At 40.4% G+C, this 15,132-nt stretch overlaps 1 protein-coding gene across 3 annotated transcripts in view; it reads left to right on the forward strand.

The window, feature by feature from the left end:
• LOC118821202 (transcription factor COE3) overlaps positions 1–15,132 on the forward strand; it is a 179,877-nt gene that overhangs the window by 22,826 nt on the left and 141,919 nt on the right. For all 3 annotated transcript variants that reach the window (XM_036589703.1, XM_036589705.1, XM_036589704.1), the window contains exons 3-5: positions 3,440–3,503; positions 6,465–6,520; positions 10,246–10,319. In XM_036589703.1, the coding sequence (XP_036445596.1) occupies positions 3,440–3,503; positions 6,465–6,520; positions 10,246–10,319 (194 nt within the window). The remainder of the gene's footprint in view (positions 1–3,439; positions 3,504–6,464; positions 6,521–10,245; positions 10,320–15,132) is intronic.

Consider the following 15,132-nt stretch of genomic DNA (forward strand, 5'->3'; position numbering starts at 1 on the left):
CACACAATGTAAAGGACAACAGGTACTTTCAAATTGTGTCAAAAACTGAAAAACACAGAGATACAAAGTTTTGTTCTGACAGCAGCGATATGTCTTTTATATGTAATGTTGATGTAAAATAGTGGCAGATCTAAAATAAAGTTTTCTTTGAGTGCTATTTACCCTGCTTGTACCTCTCCACTGTGAATTCCAGGCCAAAATCTTATCTCAAAACTACCGCAAAGAGTGTCTCAGGCATCAGGCAATGTATTCATAGCATAATAACTTTCTGTGAGGGAGCATTAAACTCTTCAGATGTCTCTTTCCTGTCACCACCATTGTGAACAGTTCTGACTGTCTAGAATGGAGCATTTCACACCTCCACTCTGAATCACCTTTTACCAGTAAACATCAAAATATGAAAAATATTTGTTTGGTAGGAAATTTGAGTGTCATTTTAAACACCTAGCAAAGCAAAAGAAAAAAAAAACAAGCTGGAAATTTGATAAACGCTGACTTATAGCTGATTAGACCTATCTGAGAACTATCTGGGTGTGGCCTAATATTCTGATAAGTGCATGATTGACAGCCTTCAGCCCAACCTCCCAGCCTGCTACAACCCAAAAAACAGATTAAAAACAGAGCAGGTGAGGGGAAATTACTCTACTTATCCAAGCAGTATTATGGCTCATTAAAACACTGAGTATATTTACATGCATTTAATAATCTGATAACTGCAGAAAATCAGATTTTGTCAGTAATTCGATCAACACATTTACATGGACTTGAGTCATCAGATAATGGGAAACTCGGGTTTACATGAATCAGGCAATAATCGGATTTCTGCTTTGAAACCAGCCAATAAACTCATGATGAAAATGTTATGTAAATATACTCATACAAACATACTCATTGTCCAGCTTTTATATTAGGACATCTTAAAGAAGGTAAAGTTCTTATTCACTTTACTGCTGGATGTGCATCCAGGAAATGCTGGCGTGGCCAGGTGAACAAATGGACAGACAGACGACAGCCAGACAGAGCTACTTAGATAGCTCAGTTATGCTTGCTAGGTTAGCTTTCGCTTGGTTTTTAGCTTTTTCTCTGTACATTTCCTGACCATGACACAGAGAGACCAACAGGGAGCATGTTTTTTTTTTACAGCTGTGTGGGCGGGGGAAGCCACATCAGCCATGTGATTAGCACTACCCAAGATAAGGGCTGCCCAGTTTACATAGCAGAGAAGAATTTTGCTCCATTGACCATTTAATGGACACTAGAAAGTTTTTCACAGGAGATTTGATCTGTTTATTGTTTGTCCAGAACAGCAAAATTGAAAGAAAACACAGATTTTGTTTCCTTGGAGCTTTAATGGTTTCAATATTGGGTAATTTAGCTTATTTATTGTCAACATTTGCAGTTTTTTAAGAGAAGCAACCCTGTTGAGTGTTTACTGGAGCAGGTAAAAATGAAAACACGAAACTGCACTGAAGCACATGCAACTGATTAAACGGAACAAATGATTAAGCATCATCTCCTCCACTCTCAGCACCTTCTGCTCGCTCTCACGTGTGCTAATGTGCTCTACCTGCCAACCGCGCAGTGTGTGTGTTGTGTGTGTCAGGAGGTAGTCCTGCTAGGCCCGCTGCGTGTGACTGTGTGTGTGTGTGTGTGTGTGTGTCGGGGGTTGTTCAGTAAAAGGTTACAGAGAACAGCTCCGCCCCCGGTCAGGTGGGATGGTGTCCAGCTGGCACGGTCACTCCTCCGTCCTCGCTGTCCATTCACCTCCGCCTTGACCCCCGGACCACCAACACCCCCCACCCAATCAAGCCCCCCCCATAGACTCACTCGATAACTTCAGTCTGGGCCACTGCCAAGACATCACCATCAGTCTTGGCAATGAGAGAGAGAGAGAGAGAGGGAGGGAGAGAGAGAGAGAGAGAGAGAGAGAGAGAGAGAGAGAGAGAGAGAGAGAGAGAGAGAGAGAGAGAGAGATGGAGAGAGACATAGAGACAGAGAGAGCCAGAAAGAGGCATTGATAGAGTGATGGAGAGAGAGAAAAAGGACACAGAGAAAAAAAGATAGACAGAGTGGTGGAGAGGGATAGAGAGAAAGAGCGATGGAGAGAGGGTGATGGAGAGATAGAGAGAAAAAGAGATAGAGTGATAGAGAGAGAGAGCTATGAAGAGGGAGAGGGGAAGAGAGAAGGACAGAGAGAGAAGGACAGAGAGAGGTAGAAAGAGTGTTAGATAGATAGATAGATAGATAGATAGATAGATAGAATATAGACAGAGAGAAAGGATAGATAGATAGATAGATAGATAGATAGATAGATAGATAGATAGAAAGAATGGATAGATAGATAGATAGAAAGAATGGATAGATAGAAAGGGCATTGTGGAGAGACAGAGGAGGATGTAGCAAAACTAAAGAAAGAGCGAGTGAAGAGAGGTAGAGAAAATGAAAGAGACACGTTTAGGATGTGCCTCATGTAGATTAAAATCTTGGGAAAACACAACACCAGTCAATTCTTAACCTGAAAGTCCAGCTGAGCTCAGAATGACGGCAGGATGTAACACTCAACTTCAGTCAAACTGAGCATAACTGAAGCCAAATGCAGTCTAACAGGCAGCAGCTGAACAGTGACCACAAACGAAAAGGAAAGATTCATCATTTGATTTCATATCTTACTAAATACCTGCCATATGCTTTTAGATTGACCTAAATAGGTTAAACATATACATTGCTTTTGCAGGGACATTGATGAAGCTGAGTTCTCAGCTTTCCGGCATTTAATTAGTTTTATTTATCAATGTAATTGCATCAGGAGATTTTTACAGACTTGCATTTCAAGTATATTTTGTTCGAATGCAAACATTTAGAAATAGTAGCTGATATGAAATGAGAGCTGATAACCAAATCCAAACCTGCACTCAATGAATCCTGTGATATGAACATTGATACTGGGCCTTCAAAAAAGGGGGGGTGGGGGGGGGCAATTATTTATTATTGCCCACCGCTAATTCTTCAGTTATATAAAGCTGAAGTCAGCTATTCGCCAGCTTCTTGTACGAAATTTCCCATTCCACCTTAAATGGTGCAGCAGTTATGACGTCTGAGGCACCAGAATGTAAATATGAATGCAAAATTTAAGGCGGAATGGGAAATTTAGCTAGCTAGCTAACGAGAACCAACGTACTATTAGCAATTTTCTTTGCTTGTTATGAAGAAAAGGGCCATAATACATTGAAATGACATTAAAGCTAAGATAATACAATGGTTATTGTAATTTTTCCCTACCCCTAGTTTCACAGTTGTAAGGGCTAAGTGGTAGGGGCGAGGGGTGATGAGATTGGGCCAAGGAATCCTGATTAAGGCCCTTCCAATCCACAGATATAATGGACAAGGACAGAAATGCCCAGCTCCTGACATCTCCCTTCTATTTCTCCTCCTGTTTTAGGAATATAATGGCGAAAAGACCAACAATGGCATCCACTACAGGTTACAGCTCCTCTACAGTAACGGTAAGTCTTCCCTTACAAACCGTCGAGTCTTCCAGTGCTAACTGAGGCAATTTCCAGAGCAAAGCGAAAACCTCCACGCTGTAATATGTCTCTGCACATCTGGAAGAGCGCTTGAGGACTCCATCTGTTTATGCTGTGAGTGGTTCGTGATTTTATTCACATCTGCCCCCCTACTCAGTTTCCCAGTGCCTTTTTAACTTCGCTTAGCGCTCTGCAGATGATATAAAGTGGGCTTCCCCTTTCTTTTTACCCACTGCTGTTAGATTCAATGGTGATTGTGATAACAGCTAATGCTTAGAGCTGTAATCATACACTGATGGACCAAGCTTCAGTTGAGAATCAGAGTATCAGCCCCCTCAGTTTCCCAAAACTGTAGCACATGAGAAGTTTTCCCATTTGTTTTGCTAATATTAAAACTTATTGCTAATAAACTAACATAAATCATGATTTTTTTTTATTGTGATCATACTCTGACGGAACAACTTCCAGTTTGTAATCGACTCCCTACCCACCTGAATTTTGTCATTTCAACGGCTCAATGTATAGCTACAGATGCTATAAAGAGGCCTTTCCATGTCATTCTAGTGCTAGCATTCATGCTAATGGTAATACACTAGTATTGAAGTTTTTGTTGGAGCTTTTCATTGGATTGACACAACTCCTTATTATCAAATGTTCCCGCCTAATTTAGTCATGGCCAGCTTATACCTGCCAGCTAGGGCTATAGCACGATGCTAACTGGCTCACTAACAGAGTGAAGGCTACCATGGGCTTCCTCTGAGACACGTGAAGGACCCCTTAACTCCCAATTAATGCAGCTTCAATGGTCTTTTCGATGCTCTTGTAGGAGAATGCTACTGTCAATTGTGTTACGTCACCTAGCATGTAGGCTAACATTACACTGAGTGACAACAGAAGGGTGGGCCATCCTACCAACTCAGAGAAAGCAAAGTCATGGATGGCTTCTATGGCTTCACTGGGGATATCCTGACAATAGGTAGACAATCTCTCGACAATTACTTAGATAGTTGTGCCACTCGAGAGCCCATATTCTTTTTCCCCATTGGTAATAGCATAAATAGCAATTTTGCTAATAGCTAATGCTTTTCATTGGGATTATATACAAACGGACCATAGTTTTGAACTGCTGCCCCCTTTCTTGGTTTCTTAAAGCCTTTTTAACTCCACTGCAGCATTCAACATGACCTGTAGTCTTTTCAAAAGACTTTTAAACCCATTACTAATAGTGTAAACGATGCTTTTTGTTGTGAAGAAACATTGATGGACCAAACTCTAGTTTTGAATGGGAACATCTTCCTCAGTTTTCTACAGTCTTTTTAGCTCCAGTGCAGCATTTGAGAGAACTTGGAGTCTTTTAAAAACAAGCCCTACCTTTTTACCCATTGCTAATCAGTAGTATAAATAGTGTAATAGTGTATATAGCGATTTTGTTGGCACTGATGGACCAAATTTCAGCTTTCAGTGAGAACATCTGCCCCCACCTCAGCTTTCTAATGCCTTTAAGACTTCAATATGAGCTGCAGACAATATAAAACATGCTTCCCTTTTATTTTATCTCATTGCTGATAGTGAAAGTGGCAGTTTTGCTAAAATCAAACATTACTTGTTGTTATTACACATAGTGGTTCACACTCCAGTTGCAAATTTGAATGATATACACTACTTGCATACATATGAAGTGTAGCCAGACTGACTCTAAGAACAGAGCCGGTGTGAATGTCATTTGCACTGTCCTGCTGAGAGATTAGCATGTGGGTAGCCTTCCCAGCAGGCCTCTCTGCCCCACTCCTCTGCTTTCCTGCAGGGATTTCCTCCATGGAGCGATGCTAATAGAGAGTAAAGATGGATATGGAGTCCGTGTGTGGATGTGCAGAGACAGCGAGGGGTGGGGAATAGCTCCATCTCTCGCAGGTTTAAGGCGGGAATGCCATAAATAATACATTTATTTTTATAAACTGCAGTGCTGCACCTTGTTTGTTTTTGCTAAAAGGGGGGGAATTGGTGAACGGCTCTAGCAGCATGACAGGCAAACTGCGCAAGCATTATACACAAACTTCACACGGGTTATAATACAGCAAATATGTTCTCTGAAAGGCTCAGTTAGAAGATATATCTTCTTACTCATGATTATTTTTATAGAATTAGACTTGCACTCAGGTGGTTTGTTTCAGTTTACATGAATGGAGCACAGAAACCAAGCTCCTATCTGAGCAGCCTCAGAAAGAAATATGCACTTAAGTGTACTTTTTAAAAGTGTATAGAATGTGAAAAGTACATACTTTTGTTGTTTACAGTTAAAACATATCATAAAACATGCTCAATGTATTATTTTGGAACAACTTATGACCAATTAAGTGTATTTTTATTGTAATTAAGCTATGATTAAATATATATTAAATGCATTTAGTGTTTAGCATTTTTGAGGCTGTTTTTTTAATGATTTTGGCAAGTGAAGTAAATTTAAGTGTACATATATATATATATATATATATATATATATATATATATATATATATATATATATATACATATATATACCAGTTTTTGTATAACTAATATAACTAATATAACTATTGTTATAACTAAGTTGTATTTACTTCAATTACATTCAAGAAATGTTTGAATACTTAAGTATTACTTATCTTAATATTTTAAAAATAAACATTTGAAATATACAGAAAAGTATATTTTTGGTATTCTTCCATAAAATACATGAACTAAACCCTTTGAATGAACTCGGAAGTTCAGTTTTATTTTGGGACACATAAAGTGCGAGATGTACAAATATAAAGTGTTTAATGCTTCTGTAAAGTGACTTCGGGTACAAGAAAGAAGCATAAATTAAACAATTTATTATTATTAACTTATCTTGGCTATGTTTTGCATGAGTAGTTTGGACAGTGGTTCTAGTGGAATGATTTGTTTCCTGTATTTTTACAGGCATCAGGACAGAGCAGGACCTGTATGTACGGTTGATAGACTCCATGACTAAACAGGTGAGTGGACTCTGGATATACACTCAAGTTTCTCTCCAGGCAAATGAAGATATCATCAGGAAGCTTCCAGAGATCATGAAGAGGCTTTGCGTCAGGTTTCTGAAAGAGAATTCTACCAATTTTTAGTCGCTGAGATGTAAACAAAGCCATTCAGAGTGGTTTGATGTGAAATACTTTGTTCAAGAGAAACGGAATTGTTCACAGTGGTGGTGATAGGAACCAGACGTCTGGTTCCTCCGAAAGCTTCCTTGCAGAAAGATGTTATATGAAACAGTTACTAAAATGTTGTCTAAAGCCTAAAACTTTGTTCATGATATTTTGAGATATGCATTTGACCTAAAAAATATATTTTTTTAATCCATTTATGGTGCAGGAGTGTTGTTAGGCCACAATAGCACCTAGAGGAACCTTTTTTATTAGGATGCACCACTCAATAATTTTATTAACATGACACATAAAACCTGACCACATTGATTCACTGGTCATTTTGGACTATAAATAAAATAGCCATATTGTTGTAGACATTGCGACCCATGTTTCCTATCACTATAATTGTACACCTTTATGCAGAATTGCTGTACATAAGCATAACTTTTGGGGCAACAGTGACAAGAGTGTGCACAGCAACAAAAAACCAGGGCAGTCAACCCCTTCACTGTAGATGCTGACATGTGAGAAGCCTACTGAAGTTTCTCCAACAAGTTTCACCCCACCCTTGACTTCCAGCACATTTTTTGTTCTACAACCCTTGATTATCCATCTGACCTGTGCTCCCTGGAGTAGGTACAAGTGTAAGCCGTCTGGGAGGACTTTATGGAGTAGGCTGAAGAACTTTCTCCAAAACAAAGTCACACTGACATTAGACTCGTCCAGTTCCACTCCGTGCCTCTTCACCCAATAATGAAATGGACCCTAACTGTCTCCTTGCCCCAGTCCCGCCCTGCCCCACCCCCTTCTGGCCCATCCCTGCTATTGGCTCAGCAGGGCCTGTTGTCATGGTGTGTCAGCCTGCCTCAGATCGATATGGCAACCAGGTCCTCGACAAAGCATCAGCCCCGGAGACCAATCAATAGGCCTTAATGTATCTGCAGAGGCGGCACACTGGAGACTGTAATCCGCAGCACAACAAAAGAGAGACATGCGGGCCCGTAAAATCCCCTACCTACTGCTTTCAAACACACACACATACACATACAAACACTAGTGGCTCGCATAGGCAAGAAACCAAAGCCTGAACCGGAGCGATACCCGCAACTTTTAGACCTTACCTGAACAGGCCCTACTGGAAGTGGCAAATTTGAAACCCAAACTCAACCAAAACCTTACCAGAACCCACTCGCATGCAGTCTATGTTCACACTTGGTATTAACATCTGTCTTGAGTGATCTGGTCATAGTTGGACAGCGAGATTTATAGCCATTTGGCATTTCCATGTGTCTCAAATGCGTCTCCAGTGACCATGTGATCAGGTCACAGACCCACCCCTTATTTCTGATGTCCAGACTGTATAAGGGTGTATGGTTGGTTGGACTACTTTTAGTAATGTGAATTAAAGCTGATGATATATAAACATCGACCCATTCCCCTCCCTGCCAAACCCACTCCCCCAAACCCCCTTCGCCTGTTAAACTAGGTGGATGTTAATAAAGAAGCAGAGACCTACATAGGTGGAAGCAGAGATGGTGGGGCGGACGGATCAATAATGTTGAAGTGGTCGTTATCCTAAAAGTATTGTACCCCAGGGCACTGGGTCGACTCTGACCAATTGTCCAAAGGCAAATGAAATTGCAGATGTCATAAGGTTCCAAGGTTCCAAGATGAGCACTGAATAAACATTTTGGTGTAATTAGCAAGCAGTGATTTATCACATTAGCATTGGTTGGTGATATTAGCCCTTATTTATCAATGTTGCATAAAGAAGAGGGCAGATTTGGCAACTTTTAATGATTTTATTGTGGGTCTGATTCATGAAACTTTCGAACAACAAATGATGAATCAGCCCCAATGCGTGAAATCAAGCGCCAGTCTACCAGTGCCTCGTTTACGTATCATTTACATGAAGCACACCAGAATTCCTGCAGATGTTTCAGTAATGAGCCAATAAAAGGACAGCATTTAATGGCTTTTGGGTCAATGGCTGTGCTGGCAGGTGGAGTTTGAGGTTAAGAGAGAATTCATTGCTTCCTCTACTGACCAACTTTATAGTGTTAAAATTACCCCGACTGGAAAAAAATAAAATGGGAAATAAATTTTTTAAGGCATAGAATGATGTGATTGTATAGTATGATTATTTTCCTATAATAACATATTTAAATGCTGTATTAGCATCTTCTATACTAGCTGTGTTTTGTATTTGTTATTTTTGGGCGGTGTCAGTAAAAGGCTATAAAACACAAGCAAAGCATGATATGTCTTTTAATGGAACATAGAATAGTTGCAGTATTTTGTTATACCAGTGTGAATGTAAAATAATACAGCCATGTCTGTACTGGATTGCCATGTGCATAAATGATTAGTGTTATTGTTTTTTTTTGTTCAGTTTCAAATCAAATCAAATCACATTTATTGTCACATCACATTTACAAAAGTGCGAAGGTGAGTGAATATTATAGGTGTGTAGCCCCTTTGTACAATTTAAATACAAATATATATATATATATATATATATAAGAAAAAATAAATATATATATACACTGACTCTAAGTATATACACATATACACAATATACACTAGTATTGCACTATTTCCAAAGTTTTACTCTTATTATTGGCTTTATAGATGACATTACTAATAGTTTTGGTTAGTTAACCACAAATCAAGCATTTTTTCAGGTTGCTAATCTATTATGCTCAAATTTATATCGACCCCTACTAGATATGATCATATAGAAACAGCAAAGATGAAACTGATAAATAATAATACTGGCGGTATGCAACTTTGTGATGTCAATGAGGAAACACTGGACTCCCGACTGACCACAGTCCATGCTGTCTTTCTTTTATGTATTCATTTGTGGTAGAGTTGGGAATAATTACTCAAAATATCTTGCCTAGACATTTATCCATATTTTGAATCTGCTGTCCAAAGATAACCCCTTCAAAACAGCCAGAGTAGTTGACGATACAAATTCCAACACCAACTGTGCTTGAAGCAAATTTTCAACTAATTTCATGTGGTTTTTGTGACGCAAACCCTTCAACTGCATCAATTTTAACTGATACAAAAGTAAATTCACTTGTGAAATTTTGTCAGAAAGGTAGTGCGACTGGACGTTTAGCCTGTAGGGATTTGATTGTGGATTACTTGCCTGCTATGATATGCACTGGTCATCCGTCATATATGCCAGCTATGTCAGCTCCGTGACGGATGCCTGGGATGAAGCCTCCATTTCAGGGGCCCGCCTGACCATCTGGCAGCTTAAGGGCCGAGGGTGTTTCACTGCATGAATCTGGGATCCCTCCTGGATCTCCCCATACGTCCACATGCTAATGACCAGATTTAGCTTTTAGCATATGTTAAAGCTGTCAGTGTTCGCGGCACCCAAAAACATGACTAATGACCAATTGTCAGCAGAGGCACAATTAAATTAACTTATCAGCTGTGTGGCCACTTTAGGCTGAGATAAAGATCATTCACGCAACATTAGCATTATTCAAGTATGAATCTACCACTGCAGAGTTGATTATTTAACGCTAGCAATTTTTTTCTCTCTCTTTCTTTCAAAGCCAATCATTTACGAAGGCCAGGACAAGAACCCAGAGATGTGCCGCGTTCTCCTCACCCACGAGATCATGTGCAGGTTGGTCCTGTTCACTATAACATCTTTCACACATAAAATTTTGAGCCACATTTAATTATCATTGTCTAGAATAAAGTAATAAGTTATGTTTCTAAAATTGTTAGTTAAGGGCATACACTTTACGTTGTTTTTGTTATTATAATTGTTCAAACCTAGGCTTTAGATTATTTATATGTCTCGTTTGGCTGTAGAAAGCCAGGTTTTAGCATGCAGCTTATGGGTGTGCCACAGGGTTCCATATGTGGACCAATGTGATTGTGCCGCTTTCCACTGAGTGGTCCTGCAGGTTTTCGCTCATTACAGAGCACCCTTCGTCTTTAATGCCATGTAATTATGGACTCATGGTGGGTCTGTCAGCTGGAGGCCTGGCCAGTGGGGGTCAGGGGAGATATCCATAGTTGACTCAGCCGGTATGGAGGTCTGTAATTGGAGGGGGAGTAATCAGATGCTAGGATCTTGGCTGGATGACCTGGGCACGGGGGCCAAGGTCGAGAGCTGTGTTAATATTGATGTAAAAGGAGAAATGATGGGGACCTGAGCATTACTGGGCCCCTGGATAGATAACAGTTACTATACAAAGGCTAAATGGAAGCTTCTTTTGCAAGAATTTGTGATTTATCTACAATACATTATAGTAAAATTACATTAATTCATTCATGTTTCCTCAAAGATCTATTATGATACGGGCTACCTATGATCTACTCTGTCAAAATACAGCCCATATACATTGATGGAAATGCATAAACAATTCATACGGCTAACTGGAGTTTTCGGATAACAATTCTATTCAAGTATAGACCTCTTATAAAAGGTGAATTGTATCATGGGAAGTGAATTTGCTTCACTTTTGTCACAGAAACTTGCTGAAACTTTGTCTCAGAATTAAACATCATGGCATTAAATATGACGGTATCGTCTGTGGAATTGTAATAACCATAATTGGGATTTCAGCACGTTTTGAATGTTGGAGGTGGATATCGCTAATCTTGTCCATTGCTGGAGTGAGTCTGTCTGCCTCCCTAAATTGCTAAACATAAATCTCACCACTGTCTCTCCCTTTTAAATGGATTTCTCCACTTAGCCGCCAAAATAACCTTTTATTATGAACCTCAAAGCGTCGGGCGCTGAATTCTCGGTGCCGTTTTTCTCCTGACAGTACCTGCCTCTCCCCTCCAAGATGATTTTGATACAGGATCCATTTCCATAATGACGGCTCACTTTGAGGCGGTCATTACGTGATTGAGTGTGATTATTAGCAGCCGTCCCCTGATGAATGGTGTGTTTCCATTCGCTAATGAGAGAGAGATGAGACATGCTTCCCCTGCCTCTCTCTCTCTTTCTCCCAGGTGATAGCACTCTTTATCAGGTCCCTGGCGAAGACTTCTGCACCCATAACTAACTCGCACACACATATACTCGAAGATCGTGCTGAATACAGCTAAAATAACATTGGCAGTTCGTGGAAAGTGCTGTTGTCCTGCTAAAACACATTACCTATCATCAATAATCCAGTATATTATTGGTTGAAGCCAGTGGGCATGCAGCAATTAAGCTACGAAATCAATTATGACTGATTAATTCATGTCTCAGTGTTACAGACTAGCCGCTAACACAACTAGCCACGAGATTGAACTACAATACAAGCATTTTCTATGAATATTATTGGTTAAAGCCTGTAAGCATGTAGCAATTCAGCTAAGAGAATGGGTTGGACTGATTAATTAGCGTCTCAGTGTTACAGACTAGCTGCTAACACAGCTAGCCACAACACTGACCTACAAGACAATGATTTTCAATGAATGTTATTGATTAAAGCCAGTAAACAGGCAGCAATTAAGCTTAGAGAATGGGTTTGACTGCTTAATTAGCATCACAGTGTAACAGACTAGTGGTATCATAGCTAGCGATAAAACTGAACTGTACAACAATGACTTTTTATGAATATTACAGGTTACAGCCATTTGGCATGCAGCAAATATGCTAAGATAATGAATTTGACCAATTATTTAGCATCACAGTGTACAGAGTACACTGCCGGTAACCAAAATAAGGGTTTGACTCATTAATTATCATCTCAGTTGTACAGACTAGCTGCTAACACAGCTAGCCACAAGACTGACCTACAAGACAATGATTTTCAATGAATGTTATTGATTAAAGTCAGTAAGCAGGCAGCAATTAAGCTTAGTGAATGGGTTTGACTGCTTAATTAGCATGACAGTGTAACAGACTAGTTCTACCAAAGCTAGCCATAAGACTGAACTACATGACATTTTCTATGAAAATTACAGTTTACAACTAATAATAATGCTAAGAGAATGAGTTTTACCAATTAATCAGCATCACAGTGTAACAGAGTACGCTGCCGGTAAGCTAAGATAAAGTGTTTGACTGATTAATTAGCGTCTCAGTGTTACAGACTAGCTGCTAACACAGCTAGCCACAATCCTGAACTACAAAACAATCATTTTTTATTGGTTACAGCTAGCAGACATGCTGCAATTAAGCTAAAAGAATGGGTTTACCTGAACATTTAGAGTAACATTGTAACAGACTAGCTCTAACAGCTAGCACAGCATGGTCATAGTGGTTGACCAGCATAGCAACATCCCAAACACAGCATATGTTGGTTTTGCTGATGACCAGACATGCTGGCCTGTGGTGGTTTTGCAAGCAGGGTAGCCACAGGACTGGACTATAGGACAAGGATTTCCTTTTGACATAACATAACAGACTAGTGCTAACAAAGCTAGCCACCTGAACTACAAAACAATGATTTTCAATTAATATTATTGGTTAAGGCCAGTAAACATGCAGCAATTAAACTAAAAGAGTGGGTTTGACTGATTAATTAGCCTCACAGTGTTACAGACTAGCCGCTAACACAGCTAGCCACGAGACTGAACCACAAGACTTGATTTTTAATGAGACAACTGTTGTCTGTTTTGAAAAGGCAGGAAGTGATTTGTCATGGGATGAGGCTTCTGTTGGCCGTAGATGTCCAAGGTCCTCTCACCAGCTATTCGCGCCGCTTGAAACTGGCACCCCAAATCACCAAATGAGGCATGGCAGAGGCTAGCTGGCAAGGAGTAGCACTGAGAGCCTGGCGCATGGGCATGGAGGTGGAGGGGGGGTGGGTTCTGGGCTCTGACCGCCCGCTCCGCAGCCAGGATGGACCGCAGACTGCCAGGCAGTGCGAGTCCCTTAGCCAAACGGCCCTGCTTCCAATCACTAGCCCTGGCTACAGTCGCCACCCGCCCGTCTGGGTAATTACAACACTTGCCCTTTGAAAACAAGCCCTCTATTGACATTCTCTCTCCCTCTGTTTCTGTTTCTGTTTCTCAGAGAGGCGTAAAAGTGAATCAATGCATCATGAAGCATTGATCTGAAGGCAGTCATTCCACTGCATCAGGTTTTGGAATGTTAGAATGAATTATGATTGATTATAATAAAGCGCATTTGCTCAAAAATGTACTGTTTCTTGGACAAAATAAAAGTTTCAGGCTATTTAATAGAAATAAGCTAAGGATATTGTGTATATAAAGTATATTTTCTGTGTATTTTGTAAATAAATCTTTCAGCCACATTTAAGTATCCAGTATATTTTTTTGGAAAAATACTCAGTATTGTACCAAAATAATCTAATTCGGCTGAATTAAATCATGGTGAAATTTGGGATCATTGTGCATTGAACTGTTTCTAAAAGAATCAAATCAAATTGTTATGAGGTCAGAAATTTACACCTCTAGTTTCTCTCCTCCGCCGTCTCTTACTCTCTCACTTTCTCTGCATCTTTATCGGTAGCAGGTATCCAAACAAGCTATCTGTGCTACCCCTTATCGCTCTTTCTCTCTAGTCATCATCTTCCCTCAGGAGGCTTTGAAAGGCTGGTTTTATTTAAGCTCAGATGTGATACTGTGGCCTTGTGCCATAAATCCACCTCCTCCTTCCTTAAGTAAATCCACTGCTGGACGGCCCAGTGTGAAAGTGGGGAGATGCTAACTGGCTAGCTGGCTTTGGAGAGGTGTGGTCCCTCTTTGCTCATAGCTGGAAAAGCTGGGTTGGATCGGGCTTCTGAGTTGGATTGCCTGGGCTTGAGTCTTGAGGTTGGATCCCATTTGTTTTGAGGCGGTTTGGGTCACCGTCATTACCCGGGCCAGTGCTAGCCTGTGTGGACCGCCCCCGGGGGGATCGCCATTAAGGCGGTATTACGGACGCTCTGCCAAGGTTTGTTTTGGTGTGCGAGGGGCCAGGGGGTCCCCGAGGAGCCGGCTGGTGCTCTGGGGGTCCAGTTTGTTTATAACACTTCTTTCTCAGTTTGAGGAGGTTGTCACCACAGCCGCACCATTGGGCTTCCAATGCTAATTGGTCTCCTGGAACTTTGCTAATGGGTCCAAGTAGCTGGGGGAATAAATTATTGTGGCACTGCTCTATGGTAACAGTCACACACACAGAAGGAGGAAAAAACAAGACCAAGTTGGTGTTTTCAGGGTGGTTCATAGATCAAACAGTGCAAAATATGATTCATAAAGACTGATTAGTTTGCATTTGTGGCCTGATTGTGAATTGTTTGTCAAATTCACAATAAAGAGGGATATATTTGGAACTGCCTGGGAATCCACGTTAACAGCAATCACTTTATATCGTTCAGTGCTGGCCATTATATCTTTTACACAATTATATTTTATCTGACTGTATTTATACAATCCCCTTTACACATTAATTGTCCATAGTTTGTAATTAATGACAATAATTGAACTGGAACCAAAGCCTGGCCTGCTTCTCCAGTGGGGTACAGCAGTGGCAACGGCAG

This window comes from Colossoma macropomum, unplaced genomic scaffold (genome assembly GCF_904425465.1).
Source record: "Colossoma macropomum unplaced genomic scaffold, Colossoma_macropomum, whole genome shotgun sequence".
NCBI classification, from domain to species: domain Eukaryota; kingdom Metazoa; phylum Chordata; class Actinopteri; order Characiformes; family Serrasalmidae; genus Colossoma; species Colossoma macropomum.